Consider the following 23,440-nt stretch of genomic DNA (forward strand, 5'->3'; position numbering starts at 1 on the left):
CGTTGTGACTCATCGCCAATGTTGATTCACAGAAAGGGCGTCCGAGATTGAGCAGCATCACTTCCTCACGGTGCTACAACTCTACATTGCCGATCAAACGCGTCGGAGCGTGAGGAAGTTCACGCGCGGTGCTACTGCAGGGGTAATGGCACCGCTAGGTAGGAGACGGTGCCGCAGTCCTAGCGGCTGTGTGAGCTGGGGGCCGCTCCCTCGCGCTGGGGGCCGCTCCCTCGTGCTGGGGCTGCTGCTGGCGCTGGGTGAGGGGAGGGGTCAAGCAGCGGGACCCCAACCTGGCGGAGATTTCAGTGCAGAGCTCGAGGAGATTGTTGAGGCCGCTGGCCCCCGAGGTCTCTCCCTGCTGCGCGCCGACTGCAGGGGTCCCGCTGTTTCCCGACCCTTCGCTGTTATGCGAACAGCTGCTGCCGCCGCTGGGCTCATCGCTCGCGGAGTAAGGGCTGTCGCCCGACGGTTCCCCTCCCTGGGTCGCACCTCCGCGGGTTCACGAGAGAGGCATGGCTCGTCGCCGGCTCCCATACGCCTGTAAACACTGCGTTGCCTCTCCGCCAATCAAACGCGACGCCTCCCCTCACACAGCCCCGTGCAGCAATCACACGCTCTGAACGGGGGGTCAGGGGTCGGAGGGCGAATGACGTTGCTCGCACGCGCGGCCGCCGCGAGCGGGTGATAACGCTCGTTTAAAGGGGCCGTGGAACAGGTATTTACGGTGGATGTGAGCCCTCACACAGCACAAGTCTCCACGGTGACAGAACGGAGCGTACAACCTTGGAAACACCGAAAACCCCCATTACGAGCGCACACACACACACAGCACCACGCGCTTTCACCCGCTCGTCCAAACCACACGAGGCTGCGGTGGGTTATTAATGATTTATTCTCGGCCGACTGGGATTCACTGTTGGGTCAGTAGAGATCGGCAAGGCAGGCCTATACTATCGCCCAAGGGTCTGTACCCGATTTATCTAATTTGATAGGCTCTCAGCAGGTTTGGTTTTTCTAGCCTCAATCCCAATACTCTTTTACCTCTTACTCATGGTTAGATGCGCACGGCGCTCCGTTGGTCTCGTCCTCGCCGCTCACCTCGACGCGTCACACGGACGTTTGAGTGGCCGAGCTGGAGACCGTCCCGAGGGCTGACTTTTGGAGCAAGAGAACGCTTTACCCCTCTGTGCCCTCCCTTTATCCTTAACCTACATCAAAGAACTCCGACCCGAGGACCCTCTCGGCCAATCAGGTTGCCGCGTCCGTTCAGCCGCATTCCCAGTTTCCCTAACAATGGGTCCCCCGCCGATTGCGGCGCCGGCGGTGGTCCACGGGCACCTTTGCTATGCTAATCGAATGCGGTTTCCGCAACACAGGCTCGCCGCGGTCTGCTGCACGGCGGCAGTCGCCGCGCACACCTGCCACGCCAATCAGCCACCCCCCTTGGCTTCCACTTCGTTCGTGGCTGTGGACCCCTGCCTGCCTTGCCGATACGTGTGTGGGGGTGCGTTTCAACCGTGGTGGCTGGACAGCCCTCCGCCGTGACCATGCAATCTCAACCCAGGTCACAGCGCCGCGGTGCGAATTAGCATCGGGGGAGGTCACCCAATTCCCTGGCCGCAGGAAACCGTGAAGATTATCCCTTCGAGGGCTTTCGGGTGAAAACCTGCCGGCCAGGTGACTTCCCCTCGGAGCTCTATGGGGGGGGGAAATGTGTGAGGGTGTGTTTATGTGGGGGGCGGTGAGGGGTAAGCGGGGTCGGCCCTGTCGCTTGGTGGTGGCGAGGTCGTAGATGGGGCGCCCGCCGAGCGGCTTCGCGGCGGCGGCATCACACAGTCTCGCTGCATGGCTTACAAGCACCCGCCAGCTGCAGCACATGCTGTGAGCTCACGCTGCAATGTGGCATTAATTGTTGTTCAGTAACTCCTAAAATTAAATATACACGGATTTTGGAGTTTTTCGCCAGGTGACTAAACATGACTAACATCCGTTAAATTTTCACGGATTTTTGGAGTTGTATAGGTTTGGGAACCGTATAAGTTATTCCCACAGTACACCACAGATTCTAGGATGGGCGAAACCCGTCCACCATATCACCCCAGATTAATCATGTTTTATTGTATTTGCATACACATTGAATGGACATTTACATGTAACATCTGCATGTGTCATAATATATTGGAATATCTATTACATAAGTGGCTTCATTCAAATGAAAGCACAATCACGCGGTGGTGATGTTATTTCCCTCGGCTGGTATGCAGGAGCGCATGGATTCGATCCTGATCCTGACAGAAATTGTATGTAGTCCCTGCGGTCATGTGGATAATTATATGAGGACTACGGTATGGCCCTTCATATTTAGAAACGTGCATTGAGATTGTGGCTCCTACGATGCGTGGCTAGATCAACTCTGAAAAGAAGGCAATAGCTCCGCGGGCTTTACCTGGTAAATACAAGTTTAGTTTAAAAACTGAGAGAATTGTGCAAATAAAGCTACATAGCAATGCTTAAGTAATTAATATTAAGCAATGGCTGTTAAGTGATTAATATTAACTAGCCTTTTGCCCGTCAAAGGACGGGTGTATTGCAGTAAATCTGGAACTTGCAAGTGAAAAGCAGACCGCGACGTGATATTCATTCCATAAATTCGTGTGTATTTTGTACGGCCGCGGTGACACAGAATTATTTCATTTAAAGGTTATAAATCCTTGTTCATCATGACGCCCTTTTTACTTCTATGTCTCAACAGCGTTATGGAGATTGCGTGACGTGAGGGTTCTGCCTTTGGAGTGAGGGTTGTAAGTTAACGCTGAGGAGGGGGGAGGAGGTGCCTTGCCCCCCCATATGGAGAGACGTCACCCGCTAATTATTATTAATGGAGGGGTTGTGTCCATTTGGAGGACGTCACCTGTTCATGATTATTAATGAGGGGGGCTGTTCGATGTGGAGTGACGTTAACTGCTCATGATTATTAATGAGGGGGGCTGTTCGATGTGGAGTGACATTAACTGCTCATGATTATTAATGAGGGGGGCTGGTCCATGTGGAGTGACGTCACACGCGGGACACATTCTTGGCTCATTATAGGAGCAAATTGTTATTAAGCGTGGTCAACAAGAATTAGTTTCATTCACTCTTGAGTATGCGTTCCTCCGATAACGCCGTCTGTGCCCGTCCTTGAGGGTGCGCCGCGTTGCCTGTGTCGTAATAGTCTTGGCACTCGGCGGAGAATGTCTTTAAACACATGATGCCATTTCTGAGCTGAAAAACGGAGATATACTTGTTGTTAATGAATTACAGCACATCCAGACGTGTCGTGCATTTGAAGACTGGTTGGAGACAATGGTGTGCACTCGAATGTGTGTTGTGAGCAGGAAGTATCAGCCAAAATGTTTACATTTGATTTCCACTGCATAACTTCAAAATGCTATTATAATAAAAATGATGGCAGTTTTGTTTTGCAGCAAATAACTACAATGTCTTCTTGGTTCTTTCGGTAAAGTCACGTAGAAGGGAAGTAATAAAATAATAAAAAATAAAACATAATAAAACAATTCTCACGACGTTTCGGCCACAACGCAAGCAGCCGTCCTCAGGTGAAAACCAGGTCCGTCGAGGCGACAGAGTCTGAATGAAAGAGCACACGAGCTTGGAGCTGCAGTTACTGCTGCTGTAACTGCAGCTCCCTTTGATGCTGTTAATCCTGCATAATGCACATGCATATGCAGTACTAATCACATTCCTGCATTTCCCATAAATATGCTAAATTCCTTTTGATATGCAAATTCCTTTGTCAATGCGCCCAGCTTATATATATGCTCCAAGCTCGTGTGCTCTTTCATTCAGACTCTGTCGCCTCGACGGACCTGGTTTTCACCTGAGGACGGCTGCTTGCGTTGTGGCCGAAACGTCGTGAGAATTGTTTTATTATGTTTTATTTTTTATTATTTTATTACTTCCCTTCTACGTGACTTTACCGAAAGAACCAAGAAGATGAATCCCTGCAGTCACGAAAGCTTTAAATCGAAATTTAACTACAATGTCCTCCATGCACATAGGAAAAGCTGAGTATTAAGACGTTTTTAGAAAAGTCCTGCATTTGATGTTTAGCCAATTCTGTTAATGGCTGTTTAACATTTGGGAAGAAACCAGAATACCTGCAGATAACCCATACATACAGGGAAGTAATGCCTAAAGCTCTGCACAGATGGATTTAACTGTCTATTGATGTACTGCTATCTCCTAATCACCTTACAACCCAAGTCTACATCATCTGGCATATTTCCAGGTAGTCTCCCACCAGAATACTAACCAGGCTCAAGCCTGTTAAACGTCCGAGATCCGATGAGATTGGGTGCATTGAGGGTGACTTGATCGTAGACATTTAAATCAGATACGGCTGTTACTGCACATGCATGACTTGAAGAGCCTCTGCCACATCACACAGCAGCATTACTGCACGCGGCGTAGGTCAAGGATGCAATGTCGGTGCGGTAAATGCACGCTTAATAATTTGTGAAACGCACAATGTATGACTGCACCACGCTTGCACACCCATGGGAAAGTAAACAGTTACATATATCTACAATGCAGCAATAACTTTCCAGCATAGCCTATACCGTGTTACGTATTTCCACTGCTCTCAATAGGTAATGTGGGCATGCTCTCCAATGGGCACAGCTATCGCTAGCCATGCCTGTCTTGGAAATGGGGTTATACGGTCGCTCATATTCCTTTAGATTGGTGGTTGTCAAACTGTTGTACAGCATGAGTAATATGAGCTATGCACAATTATGCCAATGCTGTGAAAGTCATTATGAAGTACAAGCCATTAAAAAACTTAACCATTTGTTGGAATGAAACATAGAATTCCAGTTATTAAAATACATAATTGGGATGAAATGTGTTAATTTTACAAATGTGAAATTACACAAATGATCCCTTGCACTAGGAAGCTCAGCTGTACACCCTGTAGTCATGACTGATAACTCATTGCCAGAACACAGCAGGGCAGCCCTCATGCCAGCACCTCTGTTGAGAGTGCACTGCTGGTGTCAGCACGGTGCCTTGATGTATCTCATGCTTTGTTGTTCTGTGGGTGAGCGGGTTGCTGCTGCTGCTGCTGCTATAAGCGTACACGGTCACTAGAAGATGTCTACCACCGTTCTGGTGAAGTCTGAAACTCAAAAATGGTCACGCTTTGCACAAGCTGTTCGGGATAATCTGTTCTGAGCTGGCTTGGAAGGTATGCATTGTTTTAGCTCTGGTGTCATTCAGTAAAATATATCAGGATATATTTATAATAAACACCATTTTTTTAAACTAGATATGTTTTGCCAACCTACCTGTGGCCAGTGGCAGCAAAAATGTATGCTGGAGCCATGGCAGGTACCCCCCACAATGAGGCACTGCCCCTGTGAAAGAGCTGCCCCTTTATTAGGGTTCCTGTCCGGTAACCCGTTAAAAAGTCCCCAACAATAACTTATTCGAAATACGCACTTACGTCTTTCAATATCGTCATTATCAGCCACGATCAATCCACTGCTGGATGAAGACCTCCCTACGCCATTTATATATCACATTCCATCAATAAAACATTCACTTAACATCCACGCATGCTGATTTCATGTTCACTCCTGATAGCAATGAGACTGTGTATTTGAGGAGATAGCATGTTTGCAAAAAATAGTCCCTTTTGGTCAACCTGGATCAGTGGCTTTTGTCATACAGTTTTCTGGGCTAAACGTATTTGGAACATGCATTGCCATGTCATTCATACTAAGGATAGTTTTTTGGTAGATCTTTTGGACATTAAATACATAAAAATCTGCTCAAATGCATTTAGCTTAGACAAAATAGATAAGCAAACAGTACGCTTCATATCCGTCTCTCTACTTAAACAAAGTCTTACACAACACATAAGCCACGTGACATTCTGGGAGTACAGCACTGATTAAGTTAAAGCAAACGCTGGACTTGGTTTGACATAGTGTCTCGTCTATAAAGTGAGACTTGCTTCAATCAGTGCTTGTGAACTGCTACATTTTATAGGTAAGAAACCCCTCTTTAAGAAATTGATCCTATAGTTTGACACAATCATTTGCAGTGTGAAGAATACAAAGATAAAACTAGATGAAAAAAAGTATTTTTTAAGTGGAAACAGATATATGAAGGAGACATTATCTGCTCATCTATTTTCTACTTATATTATCCGCAACGATGTGAATGATTATGCTTGGAATAACACTGACACAGGAACACGTGGATCAGAGAACAAATACAAATTATAGACACTGGACGAGACTGGTGACAGAACAGCAGCCAAAGGAGATAACCTTGCTGAGAGTATTGAGTGGTATCAGGTCATATGCAGGAGCGTGGAAGATTGTGGCATCACGGGACCATGTGGGATGGTGACGGCGTGGAGAGTTATTCATCCAGCAGTGTAGAGATTATGGCTCTTGATGAAGGTGGTAATCTAATTATTAGGCCTCCCCACGCCATTGCCATTGGGAAGCAGCCTGTTTGGTGAAGTCCGATGACACCAGTGGGTCCAGCGCATGGCTGGTGGGCTGTGTTCTTGTCACTGAGCCAGTTCACAGAGTCATGCAGCTACATTATCAGAGCCGACTGAAGAATGATCTAAGTATAGACTACATCATATCATCAAGAATATTTTCTGGAGGTGTCATAGCTCTAATCACTTGCAACAACCTGATACCTAATTAACAATTGTTATCCAATTTCCCTTAGACAACATAGAGGCTGTTGGTACTGTGTTCCGTAACTGCAATAAAAATGGCTTAAAGGCTAGTGAACAGTGCAGCTAAAGCATGAAAAATACCTTTAATTTCTTCAGGTTCTGGAAACGTATCTTCATTTTCATGATGTGCTTGAACTGAAATGGCAAAACAAAATGAACTGAGTATTTCTCCCCGCCTGACATTATTTGTATTTTTACTGCTTTCTTCATGCATTTTTAAAGTAGCGAATTGTTAATAATAAATGGATTTGATAATTTCTATATATAGATGTATTAAGGCCTTATTATGTAAATGCATAAAGTCAGTCACTGTAAATGAATATTTTGCATAATTAGAGTAAGGTAGGAACAGGAATTGGGAAGTATTGACCATCTCAGATTGGCTAATGACATGTGAGGTTCATTCCACTCAGTGTGTGCGGTGAAATAAGAGAAACGCAATGTGCTTTGTGCCAAGTCAAGGTTGGGTCCCTGGTACCCACCACTGCGTATCCTCTCCCCGACTGAAACGCAGGCGGTGCACTCCAAAGAGGGAGGCACCGTGGCCTCCTCCACGTCAGTATGGCAGCTCGCACAGACGAGCGTGCGCAATGCTCTTTTGCTCCCTACAACATCGCAGCCCTCGCACACCCTGCTTACTAGCAGCATTCATTGCCATCTTGGTGTTGCCTAAGGTAAACTTATCCTTGAAAGGAGCTCACCATAAGGACACAGAGGACATGAAAGCAATATGATGAGGCCACTGAGAGACTTGGGCTGGGAGCTGCCAGCACGGAGCCTGGAAGCTACGCGACGGCTGGAAGTGATGCCTGTGTAGTGACATAGAATGGGTCGCTACGGCGCATAGTGCTGGTTACTGACAGAGAGGGGAATTGTGGGTGTAGCAGAGCATGCAATGCCATGGAATGGGTCACTAGGGTGAGCAGCGCTGGTTGCTGGCAGAGAGGAACATCTGAGGGCGTAACAGCCCGGTCGGCCAACAGGACACGTGATAGGCCGAGGTAAGGGATGTAGGGCAAAGGTGACAGAGGGGACACGTGGGGTATAGCCAATAACCTTCTGGTAGTTTCCAGAAGGGGGCGTGGCCGAGGGCGGAGCCAGGCCACGTTGGGGGGCATAAAAGGGAGGTCCCCGAGGCGGGATTGAGGCTGTCGTTTGGAATGGAACCCGCCGTGCTACGTCTTGGTCTCCTCGGCGTCGTGGGTCAGGCGTCATGGGTCAGGCAGCGTGCCGGCTGTCCTGACCCATCTGTAGTTATACCGTGTATGAACATAAGTGTTTAAGTGTATAATAAAAGTATGTGCCTCCTATTATTAGGGTCTCCGAAATGACTCACTACACATGAGTGGGGGCGGAGACTGCTTTGAAGGAGACCCACATGAGCAACTCATAGCTCAACTAGTTTGAACAACAACCATATATTACGTGGCATTATGACTGCACTTCAGTCATGATAACCAATTAAAATAAATACAGGACATTGTTGAATACAAAGAGTGAAGGCTGTAAAGGTAAACATGCATAAAATCAGAGTCATATACAACACGTTCACTCAAAAAAAGATAACTGTTGAAAAGGCAAGACTAAAAACTACAACCATGCATCTCTCGACTTTTTGCCAAGCAGTGCGCAGATGGTGATCTGGAAGTTAAATATCCCCTGACCTATGCCTAAATTGGCTAATATGGGAGCATGGTGGTGTGTATACATCCTTCCGGCAGAGATGACAACAGGCAGAACAAGTATCACTTACTCGATGTGAAAGTAAAATCCATCATCAGTGTATAAATGTCCATCATCACTTCCAAAAGTCCGTTTTCCACAGCGTCACTTTGTAGGCACTTTTGCATTTCCTTGAACAGTTCTGAAAATGGGAATAGAGCGTGGTTATGCAAGGTGCTCTTGGTAAAGGATAAAATATCTAATTGCCATTATAACATTTTTGGGTTAGGCCACAATGATGTGACCAAATCTGTTATATGAACCGTCCATCACCTGATACTGCCAAATAAATTACTCATCACTTGTACAAGTGTTTAACACATAAATCATAATTGTTTCAACTCACCGATAAGTTGAAAAAAAATACTTCCAACCAAATTTAGCGATTCGATATGATATTTTATTTTAAACTATGTCCAACATCATCAAGACAAGATCCAGGAAGTAACACACCAATCCAGGGAGTTAAGAGTAACTGTGCCACCTCATCTGGTTTCTTCAATAAGTGTTATGGCTTGATTGGAAGCTTTCGTGACTGCAGGAATCCATACTCTATTGTTCTTTCGGTAAAATCACGTAGGTATAAAATAAAATAAATCACGACGTTTCGGGCGCAACACAAGCGTCCGTCATCAGGTGGGAAAGCAAAGTCTGCTGCAGAGGAAGACTGTTTTAAAAGATTTGAATTGGGTGTAGCTCAAGGGTTATAAAGAAGTGGCTGTGGCTAGTGATGTTAATGTGAGAAATTAGCATGTAACTGTAAGACAGAAGAGCGGCCTCCTAAACAAGGGCACGGAAGTGGCTATGTTAATGTGAGGGATAAGCATGATCTTAAAGTGAGAAATTATGACTTCCTGGATTGTTATCTTGACTTCCTGCATCGTCAAGTTGATGTTTGAAGCAGTTTCAAATGAAACATTGTATCTAATTGCTAAATTTGGTTGTGAGGATTGTTGGTCAATTCACCAGTGAGTTGTAACAATAATAATTGAGACCTTAAAGCTTATACACGTGACAATGCAATTCCTTTGGCTGTGTTAGGAGGTGATGTGTCTTAACAACACACATTTCATAATATAGATTTTTGGGGCAGATCGCGTTATTTATAAATGTGTCATAACCCTCCACCACCCAACACATTTGTTCAGATCATTATATGGCCTAATTCAAAAATAGAGTATTAATCGTCGTGTTGCCTACACCAATTTAAGTATTAAGATAAAACATCTCGTTTAGTAATTCTACACTTGATATACTTACATTTAATGTAGATATTTGTAAGTGTAAAACGTGAATTGTATATTGAATTCCCCTGAGGAAACGTCTAAGTGCTCGAAAGAGCTAAGCATTGCACTGGCGAGTTAAGTATAACAACACCAAATAGAAAGGGGTTAGGGTGATTAAACAACCAATGGGCATCCTGTACTAATTTACTTGAGCAGCTTAGTGAACTGGTTTTCAAGGCATGGCTGTCACATGATGCCAGAGGCATCAACAGATACACTGGGGCCTGACGTTTGGCTGCAATGAAATCTAGAAAAATATTGATAAACAAAAATAATTCTACAGAGGCTGGATGCATTCCTGGAATGGTTTGTGGATGGCTTTTCTGTAACAGTTAACTACCCATCAGTATGCTTGCTGTACGTGCCACGCCCTGCTGGAGAGACCCTTTTAAGTTGATTCCAGTCTAGGAGCTGTCTTTCTAAAACGTCTAATTTGACAAATTGGTAAATATGAGAAATATTGGTACACACCTGGTCCCCCTGCACGAAGAAAAGCCGCTTTGGCAAGAAGTCTCTTCTCCACTGAAAGGACGGCATTCAACTTGTTCCATATAGTTTGCAGGGCCTTTACCGTAGAATGGTCAAAGCTGTAAATAAATGCCACCCCACAATGTTATTACCACCATGATGATTCCAAATAGCTTATTCTGCCTGACACACATGACCATTCCCATTAACACATATGAACAATACATGTTGGTTTAAATCAATACTGTAAATGCCAAAGCGAATGAAAATGATTCATGTTAAATAGAATGTGTTGCAATTCCTCTCTTGGAGATGATTTGCGCATTAGCTCAAGTTTACATGAAACGACTGCTTTAGGCGTGCATTCTAAGAAGCATAGTCAATGACTAAATGAAGCAACAATTAAACTTGCACCTATTGATGCACACAGCGTGCTGCGGATTGCCACTCAGGCTCTCTCAGTTTAGAGCTGCAGGAGTCGTGTGCACCATGCACAGGATGTCGCCTGCCTACACTTACCTCTACAATCATGCTTTTGAGCGACTCTGAGCTTGGCTCCGCGCCTCTGAGTTGCGGCCAATACGTCTGCAAATTTGCGCGCGTTACAAATTGAACTATTATTATTATTATTACACACCTCCCATGGGCACACATCTAATGCTGCTTCCTTCAAAAGGAATAAGCGATCTCATTACTAGTTACAAGGTCTCAGTTGCATCCAAATTGGAAAGACGATGGAAGAATCTGAATTTGTGCTGACAAGCTCTAGATTTGGATCACTGAGCACATTTGTAAATTATGGATGTCATAAGTCACATGATTCCAACGGATAGTGATGCCCTGGGGTTCACCACAATGAAGCAAAAACTATTTTAGACCCATACAGCTGTTGTACATTTTTTCCGTGAGTCATGTGGGGTGTTCAATCTGTGTGTCTGCCTGATGCCAAGCCAGACCCTGCCGGCATCCCTCGATGTCTGTGACGAACCCTGAGGTGGTCGACTCCTCACCTGGCAAAAGTCATCAGCGGAATTAAATCTGTGTAAATGTCTTCAATCTCTTTCTCTAGTTTTGCACCTGTGATAAACGAAACACACACTGTCATGTTTAACCACCAGCACAGACGGCAAAGTTCAATTATGAAGAAAATAACATCCCATGGAGTCATGTTATTTTATAAGAGAACTTATATATATTCCGTGCATAGTGACACATGCGACATCTTGATGATGTAGCTGTCAAGTGAAATAAGATGAAGTGCTAATGTTGCATTTCATATAAAGTACACCATCATGAACAATAATAAAACATTACAACATCAACACAAACAATGATTTGACATACCAAAAACCAATAATATCAACAATAATGACGTATGAACATCAACAACAATACGATTATTGTTCATATCAAGATCAACAATATATCAACATCAACAATTACCTATCAACAACAATATTAATGTCACTATCAACACCACAAATCTAATTCTTAGCACCAGCTATTAATCTATTTTACACAATAATATCCACAATATAACCACAATCTTAATAACTGCAACTACAACCACAATCATAATAGCCACATTAAAACTAAAACAACTATAACAGTCGCAGTATAAGCACAACCATATCAACATCTGCATGAAAACCACAAACAACATTCTAACCCAAGACAAAAACAAGGATTTCCCGTTTTAAGCCCACACAGACTGTTGGGGCAAGTGCAGGTAGCGAGCGCCTGTGAAGGTCATGAAGGCACACGAGGGAGTGAGATGACCAGCACCACGCCCTGCTACCTCTTTCTCCATAGTGGCCATGCTTACACATAGCACCAGGTACGTATTTGAGGCTGAGTCGACCTAGAAGAGGCCCAGGACTAATTTAAGATAATCATCATTGGTGTTTGATCATAAGTGGGAATCGAACTCAGGTGGTCAGGTTTAAAGCGCAGCATGCTAACCGCTACACTACTGCTCCCCGCACATTCTTATCGCAATCATAACCACAAGCATAACCGCAACATTACAACAGCCAGAATATAATCACAACCACAATTTAACCACGACAGGCACATTATAAACAGATCCACATTATATTCACAAAACCACAAAATAACCAAAATCAAAGCCATGACACACCCACAATATACCTACAACCATAACACATTAAAACCACAACCATAACTACCACATTATAACCACAATAGGCACAAACCACAACCCAACATAACCAAACCATAACCCTATTATAACCACAACCACATTACAACCACACCCATAATCACTTCATAACTGCAACCATAACCACAACCATTATAACGACAATAATCAACACATTATAATCACAACCACAAAATATTAAACTTGTTTTTCTGTCTCAGCAAGTTAATTCAAAGATAGCAAAATTGTATATATTTCTTATGTATATTCACACAACTTTTACACAATTTCCAGGGAATGTCCTCGGCAAGAGATTTTTTTTTCAGTTGTATGCCAGACAGATGGACGGACATGTGCGAACGAGATTTATAAATCATAACTTTGGATATTTTTAGGTTAAAATATAAGTATGAGGTAAGTAAGTGCAGATGTGCAAGTCTTGTTGGTGAGGAAAAATAAACAACATGAAAAACTACATTAAATAATCATAATTATGTAGTCTAGCATAGTTTGATACAAGACTGATTGGTCTGTTATAATGAATCATCATTGGCACTGCCAAAAATGACATTACCAGAACTCATGGTAACACGACTGGTGAGCTGCCCTGTCGAATGAAGGCCGTGTTTGTGCAGATCCACTTAGCAGAGTACATAATGTGTAGTCGTAGCACAGGTACTCACTAACGTCCACAGTGTAAGTCATCAGCATTTGGAACATGATCTCAGTGACGATTTGGAGAGGGATCTCAGAGTCATCTTGGGTGGGAGTGTCCTGGATCTTCTTGAGCAGCTCTAGGAAGCACATGTGGCTCTTGTAAGGCGGTGAACACTGCAACATGCTCGTATTACAGGCGCACAGCAGCAACGATAACTGAATGTGTTTGTATGAACGAGTATAATATACAGAAGGTATGTAGAAATTAATTTCCGTGGAATGTCAGGGTCATAATGTGATCCAATAATCGAACTGTCTAATTATTACAATCTTGTTTTATTTTCCTTGTTTTGCTTAACTTGTTGTATAAGTCGAAAGGCAGTTTAGTATATAATTTGCATGTCATTTACATACTATGTTTAAAATATTTTACGCATATTTTGCGAGCATGAGAAATAACATGTCCTCATGAACTGATGAAGCGATAGATGACGTGATAGATAAAGCGATAGATAAAGCGATTTATGAAGCGATAGATGAAGCAATAAATGAAGCGACAGCTGAAGTGAGAGCTGGGGGCGATATTCCAGATAAACTCTTGAGGACGGTGCACGTCCCTGCAGAGCTGTCTCAGTAACGCTCCCACACAGCGGACGCTGTCTACACACCTGCACCTCCCTGCCGCAGAAAGGCCTCCTTAACGTCCACTTTCTCCTTCTCGGTGTGCTCCACACTCAGCATGTTCAGAATGTTTATCAATGGCTTGACGACAGTGAAGTCAAATCTGTAAAAAATAACACACGCACAATTCAAATATAAACTTGGAAAGTGATCAATACTGGCGCATAATTGAAGACCCCACTGCATTAGTCATTGTTGTATTAGTAATTTATGGCTTTGGGAGAGCTTACCAATTTCAGATCAGCTGGGAAAGTTGTATATACAGTAAACCCTTAATGTTCGTGGGGTTTCGTTCCTGGGGAATGGCGCAAATACTAAATCAGTGAATATTAATACTTAAAGCTTATGAGGAAAACAGGGTTAAGAGCATAAACATATTACCTTTAAACATAAACATATAAACTACTAGCAGGAAGTACCTGGCGTTGCCCGGGGGGAAACTATATTTAAAAACTTGTCTTCTCTTAAAAACATAACATATACATACACAAATACTAAGCTATTGTGAAAGCCCGGCGTTCCGTTTGTCTGTCCATTTTCCCGTCAACAAAATTATAAGAGACCTGCAGAAGTCCTGAATAAAAAAGTAATAGAAAGTGGGGGTACATAGTTGATCTAAAAGGTTTCCAAAAAATGTCGACTCCCCCCTCCAAAAATCTTTTTACCCCCCCCCCCAGCCATTTTTTATTTTGGAGGCATAGATACCTACCCACCCTACATACAATAGTCAGTAGTATCTAGTGACTCTATGGTAGTACCTACTGACTCTAAAATAGCATCTAGTGATTCGAAAGTAGTATCTAGTGACTATACAGTAGTATCTATTGCCTCTAAAATAGTATCTGGCTCTACAGTAGTATCTACTGACTCTATGGTTGTATCCACTGACTCTACAGTAGTATCTGACTATAGTAGTATCCACTGACTATATAGTAGCATATACTGACCGTAGTAGTATATACTGACAGTAGTAGTATCTACTGACTCGAAAGTAGCATCTAGTGATTCTATAGTAGTAACTAGTGAGTCTACAGTAGTATCTACGGACTCTACAGTAGTATCTACTGACTCTACAGTAGTTTCTACTGACTATAGTAGTAGCTACTGACTGTATAGTAGTATATATTGACTGTAGTAGTATCTCAGTTTCAGTTTTATTAGGTATATCCCTGTGAGCCATGCAGCTCTTGAATCGGGTGCAACCGCAACAAACAAAAACATGAACAAGAAACATCTTAAAGTGACTACTCGCAACATAAAAATCCAGGAAAAAAAAGTCTTCCAGAAAAAGTACCGTATATCAACGCTGTGCGCAAAAATCCCAGTGGGATGCAAGTCAAACAATAACAACCATAAGACAATTTAAATTAAAGTTATCAGTCTAACTCTGTACTACAACAAACAAATATGGCTAAACCAAAACGCTTTCGAAATCAACAAAATAAAGCTATTAAAACAATGTAACAGTGTTCATAGGAACTGTTATTCAAATTTAAATAATAAACGATATACATAACATGTACGACCAAACTTTGCAGCCATAGCTGACAGCATCTACTGACCGTGGTAGTAGTAGTAGTATCTACTAACTGTAGTGGTATCTACTGAGTGTAGTAGTATCTAGTATCTACTTACCCCTATAGTAGTATCTACTGACTCTGTAGTAGTATCAACCGACTGTACAGTAGTATCTACCGATTATACTATAGTAATATACCGACTCTGCAGTTGTAACTACTGACTCTACAGTAGTATCTATTGACTCCATAGTAGTATCTACTGAGTCTGCAGTAGTATCTACTGACTGCAGTAATACCTACCGACTCTACAGTAGTATCTACCGTCCCTACAGTAGTATATATTGACTCTATAGTATTATCTACTGAGTCTACACTAGTATCTACTGACTGTAGTAGTATCCTACCGACTCTACAATAGTATCTACCGACTCTACAGTAATATATATTGACTCCACAGTAGTGTCTACCGACTCTACAGTAGTATCTACCGACTCTACAGTAGTATCTACCGTCCCTACAGGAGTATCTATTGACTCTATAGTAGTATCTACTGAGTCTACAGTAGTATCTATTGACTGTAGTAGTATCCTACCAACTCTACAATAGTATCTACTGACTCTACAGTAATATCTATTGCATCTACAGTAGTAGCTATCGACTCTACAGTAGTATCTACCGACTTGACAGTAGTAACTGCCGACTCTGCAGTAGTGTAGTGGGCTCAAACGGAGACTCAGACGTACTCTTGGAGGCAACACATTTATTAACACCAACACACTAACACAAAGGGGTAACTGCCCCTTTACCAGATAACATCCTAGGATGGTGATCCACCAGGTTATCTACACTAATTACACCAGAACTGGCTACAATGGACCGGACCCCAGGTCGGGTCCCAGTCCACGTGTTGGTGACTCTTCTCCGACGTCGAACGTAGAACGTAGACTCTTCAGGTTAACAACCGCCCCCGGTCCCACTGGGGGCCCAGCTTATATCCTGTGTGGTGGGGCTCGCTCTGCCCCAAGGCACGACCACCTTCTCGAATCCTCGAGGAGGATTTCCAACTAGACACGTGGTCCCCCATCCTCCCTTTGGGGGTCCCCGGGTAGACACAACCGGTCACGTGTCCTCTGGGCGTCCGGGGTCAACCAGAGTGCCATGGCCCCTTGCAACCCCGTTCCGTCGCCGTCACCCTCGCACCCTATCCTGTAGGGGCTGGCACTGCGTGCCGAGCATGGTGCTATCCAATGTTGTCGGTCAGTGCTCCCCGAGCCCCGCTTGGGACGGTACTGCATCCACCTTCAATGGTGTCCGCAATGTCAATACATCGCGTGCCGTGCCTCTCCCAGGCCGGCTTCACACCGTGACATCCAACGACGTCACTACAGTAGGAACTACCGACTCTGCAGTAGTATCTATTGACTCTATATTCGTATCTACTGAGTCTACAGTAGTATCTACCGACTATACAATAGTATCTACTAACTCTACAGTAGTATCCACTGACTCTACAGTAGTATTTATTTACTCTACAGTAGTGTCTAATGACTGTAGTAGTATCTACCGACTCTACAGTAGTTTCTCCCGACTTTATAGTAGTATCTACCTATATTATTTGGGTCTTTCAGTAAAGTCACGTAGATAGGTTCAAAGAAAATTACAAAAAACTCAAACTTTTCAATCGCAACACAAGCGGTCATCATCAGGAAAAGGGGGGTAGGCTCTAAAGGCAAACCGTAAATGGGCGTAGCCCAAGTGTCAGCAGCATGGGCGGGGTAGCTAATGTTAATGTAAGGGAAGTTTCTGCAAGAGGTGATGGTAGTGGTGGATAGTGATGGTCCTGGTAGTGGGCTTCCACCAATTAAAGGGCTGCCAGGTCTAAAATGGAAACATTACAGCCAGTTATTACTTAAATTGGTTAATAACGTCCTTCCAGTGATTGCTAAGTTTGTACCCATCGTCTCGGTTGATTCCGATTCCAAAGAACACAGGATGAGATGTTACTATCCTTTGTGCAAGCACGTCCAAGAGTTCATGAACAGTGAGCCTGGTGAAATTTGGGGAGCGCATCGTCAGTAGTGACCCTTGAAATTGTGTCTATGTCTTTATATATGGATGGCTTCATGAACAAATCTTTGTTGATAACCAGTGGGTTTGCAAAGTACCTTCGTCTTAGAGAAATGTATTTCGTGTGAGCCAACCGCATTAAAACAATGATCAGCCACGGCTGAGGTATTGGTCCTCCCGTGTTTCAGTTCACGAACATGGTCCAAGACATGTCGCTTAGTTTCCCCAATGTAACTACTGCAGCAGACACAGTTTAGTTTGTAGACGCCGGTATTACATCCTTCACAGATGGGATCAGATCTCGCATTTTATGTACTGTGTTCAATCGAACCTGGATCTTGTGTTTGCTCATGATTTTTTAAATATTTTTGGTGACCCCTGCTATGTATGACAGGGTGATGGTTTTGATTGGGTCCTCAAATGGTTCTTTCCCAACAGTTGGTGTGATAGCTTTACGGATTGTGTAGTCTGACCAGTGGCGGCTCCTGCAAAATCTCTCAGGGGGGGCAAATGTCTGGATGATTGATAAGGATAAGGTCCACCCATGCAATGGATAAATTAACAGCTTAAGCATGTAAAGGCAACTTCACTTCTTTAATATTAATGAAAAATAAAGTGACTCTTACAATACATCTTGTTTGTTTCTATACTCACTATTAAAACAAACCACTCAAGTTTATTTTATTAAAGATTCCACTAGATTTTGATTTAAAACTTTCGTGACTGCAGGGATTCATCTTCTTGGTTCTTTCGGTAAAGTCACGTAGAAGGGAAGTAATAAAATAATAAAAATAAAACATAATAAAATTATTCTCACGACGTTTCGGCCACAACGCAAGCAGCCGTCCTCAGGTGAAAACCAGGTCCGTCGAGGCGACAGAGTCTGAATGAAACAGCACACGAGCTTGGAGCATATATATAAGCTGGGCGCCTTGACAAAGGAATTTGCATATCAAGAGGAATTTAGCATATTTATGGGAAATGCAGGAATGTGATTAGTACTACATATGCATGTGCATTATGCAGGATGAACAGCATCAAAGGGAGCTGCAGTTGCTGCTGCTGCTGCTGCAGTTGCTGCTGCTGCTGCAGTTGCTGCTGCTGCAGTTGCTGCTGCTGCTGCAGTTGCTGCTGCTGCTGCAGTTGCTGCTGCTGCTGCATTTGCTGCCTTATCCATTTTAATATAACACTATGTATTATTCTACCCACCCTAATGTGTATCACACTGCTATATATTTACTATACAATTACGACACCATACATTACTCTGCACACTGCACCATGCCAGTGAGTGGAACGTTGTGGCCGAAACGTCGTGAGAATAACTTGCGTTGTGGCCGAAACGTCGTGAGAATAATTTTATTTAGTTTTATTTTTATTATTTTATTACTTCCCTTCTACGTGACTTTACCGAAAGAACCAAGAAGAAGATTCCACTAGGTGGCGATAAATGATATTGTTGGATGAAACGTGCTTACGTATGATGACGTTAGCACGTATGATGACGTAAGCACGTTAGGGCTTGCCCTCCCGGAGCCATAGAAAATGCATTGGAGCGCCCCCGTTCGAAAAAACCATCTTTCAATGTAAGTCTATGGGGCCACTCGGGGCGATTCTCAGCCCGAGTGAAATCGCCCAAAAAGAGGCGGTACTCCACAGAACGTGACATGACGCTGATTGGACTATATCCAGAGGCTGACAGTGACGGCTAGCGTGACTCTGTGGTTGAATGACATTGGTGGTGCGTCGCCCAATCGCCCTAATGAAGAAACCGCCCCTGAGTCTGACTCTATAGTAGTAATTGCACACATTGGGGTGGGGGGGGAGAAAAGGACATCACACTGTTCAGAATTTATCTCAGTGTTTCAGTGTGTGCTTCTGTGTTTCTTTCGCCTTTTTAATGCATCGAAGAACCTCTCCACTATCGCCGCTGAGCGAGGCCGTGTGTGTTGCTAGGGGGAACTGCGAGTCAGTGTTTTTGCGCATGCGCAGATGCGTGGTTTGGCGCCGCAATTAGCATAGTAATAATGCAAATTATTATAAAGTTATTTCATTAGTTTACATTTGACGGAGGGGAAAAACAAATAACGCTTTTTCGTCCGGGGGTTTAGCACATTGTATCTGTGTACTTGGTTGAAACGTAAACCCAACAGTTTGTCAGTTAAAAGCGTTACAAGGCGTGCGCAGACAGAGAGACAAAAAATACTTTTATAGGTAATATACATATGTAAAGACAGTACAGAGGACTAGCGGTCACGGGGGATAATGACAGGGGAATTAGCATGGCAAGGGACTAGGGGCCACGGGGGGTAATGTTAGGGTAATTAACGGATAGTGCGAACGATCTGGGGTCTACAGGAAGGATCGATAATAGGGGCGTGGCCAAGTGGCAGAAGGGAACAGGTGTGGATTGGGGATCGAGAACTAATGGGAAGGTTCCAGAAAGGGGACGTGGCCACGGGAGAAGGGGGAGCCACGGAAGAAGGATAAAGGGTCGAGGCGAGGGGCGAGGGGCTGCAGAAGCTGGGGTCTCTGGCTGTTTGTGTGTTCGTACCTTCTTCAATAAAGACCATCTAAAGAAATTATCAGCGTTTCTAAAAATATATTAAGGAAAACATTGTATTGTTATTTAACTTACCTTTAATGATGATGACCATAAAGATATTTAAGAGCGCAAATATGAAAAATGTATAAAATAGAATAATATTACACCGTAGGTAATTTCAGAATTTGTAAAGGCAAGCACTGGCGTGTAAATGGTGCGGCAGGCGAAGGCCGATTCAGAGGGGGAGAGCGTCGCATGGGGGGTAAAGCTCGTGCGCTCTCGCGATCCCCGCTGCTCTATGTGTCACTCCTTCTTGTTGGCTCATCAGGAGTTGTGGCTGCGAATATTTTTAACACGATTATAAAACCCGCGATTATTATGGGTTTACTATACTGTACACATCCAAAAAGATTCCGACCTGCTCTCAATTGCCTTTCATGTCATCACTTTGTCCCTGCTCCACCATTATTTATTACTGAGATAAACATTTTTTCACAATGGCATTAGAACGTATATTTAAAACTGTATTGGAGAAATAAAGGCATAAACATGAACGAGGAAAGATGAATCAACTCAGATTGGTTGATAACATCGTCACTAAAACATGAACCACCAACAGTAGAATTGAACGAAATGGTTGTAAAGTTGACCTCAAGACAAATATGAGCATAATAAAAGTCATGTAACAAGTTCCATGAATGGAATACCAAAATTTTTACTTAAAACTTTCGCGACAGCATGAATTTATATTCTTGGTTCTTTCGGTAAAGTCACGTAGATATAAAAAAATATATATAAAAAATATTAATTAAATAAAATATTAATTAAATAACAAAAAAAATTAGAAAATAATATAAAAAAAACCCACGACGTTTCAATCGCAACACAAGCGGTCTTCATCAGTCGGTTTTAAACTCAGCAATCATTGGAAAGATGTCATCAACTACTTTGGGTCATGACTTAATTTGTGTTTTCTTGTCAACCTCTACCGTCAGCAGTGTGTATGTGTGTAGCGAGGTACAATGTCCCCTCCCCCATCTCTACCCCCCCTTCCCCCCCTATCTCTGCCCCCCTCTCTCGCCCCCATTGTCTGCTCCTACATTAGCGCTGGCTGACTGGCTGCCCCACCCATGCTGTTTGCGCTGCACAAGCTCTCCTCCTCCAAACTCCCCCATTGTTCTGCTCCTGTATTAGCGTTTTGCATGCACAGCTCATGTTGCTTGCACAGGTCTTTCCCCCGCCCACTCACTTTGGAACCCTTATAAGCAGATTGCATTTGAAGGCTTTCCCCCTTTTTTCTATCTGCCTGATCGAAACGTCGTGGGTTTTTTTTGCTTTTATTATGTTCAATTTATTTTAATTTTTTATTAAACTGAATTAATATTGTATTTTATTATTTAGATTTTTGTATTGTTTTGGTTTTTATCAACGTGACTTTACCGAAAGAACCAAGAATAGGAATACCAAAAGTATATGAAGAGGGCAATTATTGAAGCCAGACCAAAAAAAAGATGATGCATTGAAGAGGTGTGTGACAATAGGACTAAGTGCTTGGGAAAACTGAATGATTAAAATCAACAAAGCAATGTGCCAAAATAAGTTAGTGTTCAATAAGCACACATGACCTGCCATGGTATATGGATCAGAGGACTCTAACAAATAAATGAAATAAAATGGTATGGAGAAATGCATGCTGCAGATTATACGACTGACGGAGTAATACGTGTATCACAGAACACACACAAATTAGAGACATTATACTGACTTAAGAAAAGTAAAGTAGGGTTGGGCAAGACATTGTGGGAAATGTTGTTTGACAAGACAGAATGGCAGCCAAAGGAGGGAGCATGCCGGAGAGGATGACCACGACTGGGATAGAGCAAAGAGATTATCTCAGTCAGTCACATAGGAAATATTCATCAAGACCGAGGTCTCAATCGAGGGTAACTCTCAAACCCTTCACAGATGATGATCAAATTATCTTACAAACTACTTTTTATAACCCCACTATTTATCTCAACCACTATCAACGGATATACACTTATATAAATGTTTTAAAGCGCCATGGATTAAGGTGCTATATTTCTCTATGTAAGATGAGATAATAATTGCTTTGAAACTTCCGTGACTGCAGGAATCCATACTCTTTGGTTCGGTCAAGCTACGTAGGTATAAAATAAAGCATGATCCGCTGCTGAGGCAGATTGTTTTAAAATGTTTGAATGGGTGTAGCCCAAGGGTCATAAAGAAGCCAGAGCCACACGTAAAAAAATTAGATGTTAACAAGATTGTCATCAATCATAGTGTTGACGTCAGGTCACACTCGCCTCGGGGGGAATGCCGTCAGGGAAAAGTGACGTGATGCCACCCGGGGTATTTGAGGGAAGACCCGTGACGTAGACGGGGTCTTCGCGGGGAGCCAAGAGAGTGCGTGGTAGGGGAGTAGGGGTCTCCGAGATAGAGGAATTGAGAGCCAGGCTAAAGGGCTGCTTTACCCGGCTGGCCGAGTTGGATGAACCCTCGGTCAGTGCTGTGGGAAGAGCCTGATAGCCTGGTAGGGTGTAGGGAACTCCCAGTACCCTTCCCTGGGAGATTAGTTAAATACACCGTGTTAACCCCTTCCCCCGAGTTAGGCGCAAGCCCTTAAATAAACAGTTCGGCGTCAGCCCCTACACGACTGGCTTCAGCGTCGTTCTTCCCACACAACAATAGTAACATCCCAATTTCCGACAGCCTAAAATCGGTGCTAGCTAAAGGGTTGAATTTCGCAGTCACCCCTAAACACATCCCAGTGGATGATATAATTACCCAGGTCTACGTATCCCTCAAAGGCTTGGGACACATCCCGGGAGACGCTACGAGATCTGAAATCGCTGCTATCCTCAAAAACGCTACGAACCCCATTAGCAACATCAGCAAGGACGAGCGTTTTGAACTCTGTGAATTAAAAAAACAGAGATGGCATTGTCATCCTCTCAACTGACAAGAGCAATGCCACTGTCATCATGGATAAACCACTTACACCAACAAAATTTAGGACCTTCATAATGATGGCAGCTATACCAAAAATCAACAGAGATTCCACCAACCGCCGAGCCACAAAAAACAACAATATCATCACTAAATCGACTTCTCTAATCGATCAGACCAAGCAGAGCTCCCGAAAACATTTGGCTGCTAGACCACCCAGATTGTATGGCCTTCCAAAAATCCACAAAGTAGGTACCCCGCTCCGTCCTATCGTCTCCACCATTAACTCACCCACCTACAAACTGGCCCGATTTCTGTCTGAGACCCTGCTTCCTTTCACGGGCAAGTCCACCTCAGCTGTACCTAACTCAGCTCACTTGGTTTCTCTAATAAAGGACATCTCACTGTCTCCAGATGATTTGCTTGTCAGTTTCGATGTAGTCTCTCTGTTCACCAATGTACCTGTACCTGACATCATTGCAATCATTGAAGACTTGGTCCAACAACGACTGAATCCAGATGTACCAACTTTGGTAAGACACTGCCTTACCAACACATACTTAACCTGGAATGGTACATTCTACAAAAAAAATGAGG

General features: G+C 43.6%; 1 protein-coding gene across 2 annotated transcripts in view; it reads right to left on the reverse strand.

Moving 5' to 3' along the window:
- Positions 1-879: 879 nt before the first annotated feature.
- Positions 880-23,440, reverse strand: part of LOC133359068 (uncharacterized) — a 28,170-nt gene continuing 5,609 nt past the window's right edge. For both annotated transcript variants that reach the window (XM_061577451.1, XM_061577450.1), the window contains exons 4-10: positions 13,729-13,844; positions 13,087-13,197; positions 11,253-11,319; positions 10,246-10,361; positions 8,520-8,630; positions 6,848-6,901; positions 880-3,264 (exon numbers count right to left, since the gene is read on the reverse strand). In XM_061577451.1, the coding sequence (XP_061433435.1) occupies positions 3,134-3,264; positions 6,848-6,901; positions 8,520-8,630; positions 10,246-10,361; positions 11,253-11,319; positions 13,087-13,197; positions 13,729-13,844 (706 nt within the window). In that variant the 3' untranslated portion in view covers positions 880-3,133. The remainder of the gene's footprint in view (positions 3,265-6,847; positions 6,902-8,519; positions 8,631-10,245; positions 10,362-11,252; positions 11,320-13,086; positions 13,198-13,728; positions 13,845-23,440) is intronic.

The sequence above is a fragment of the Lethenteron reissneri genome, chromosome 64 (genome assembly GCF_015708825.2).
Source record: "Lethenteron reissneri isolate LAM-NWPU_2019-01 chromosome 64, ASM1570882v1, whole genome shotgun sequence".
NCBI classification, from domain to species: Eukaryota; Metazoa; Chordata; class Hyperoartia; order Petromyzontiformes; family Petromyzontidae; genus Lethenteron; species Lethenteron reissneri.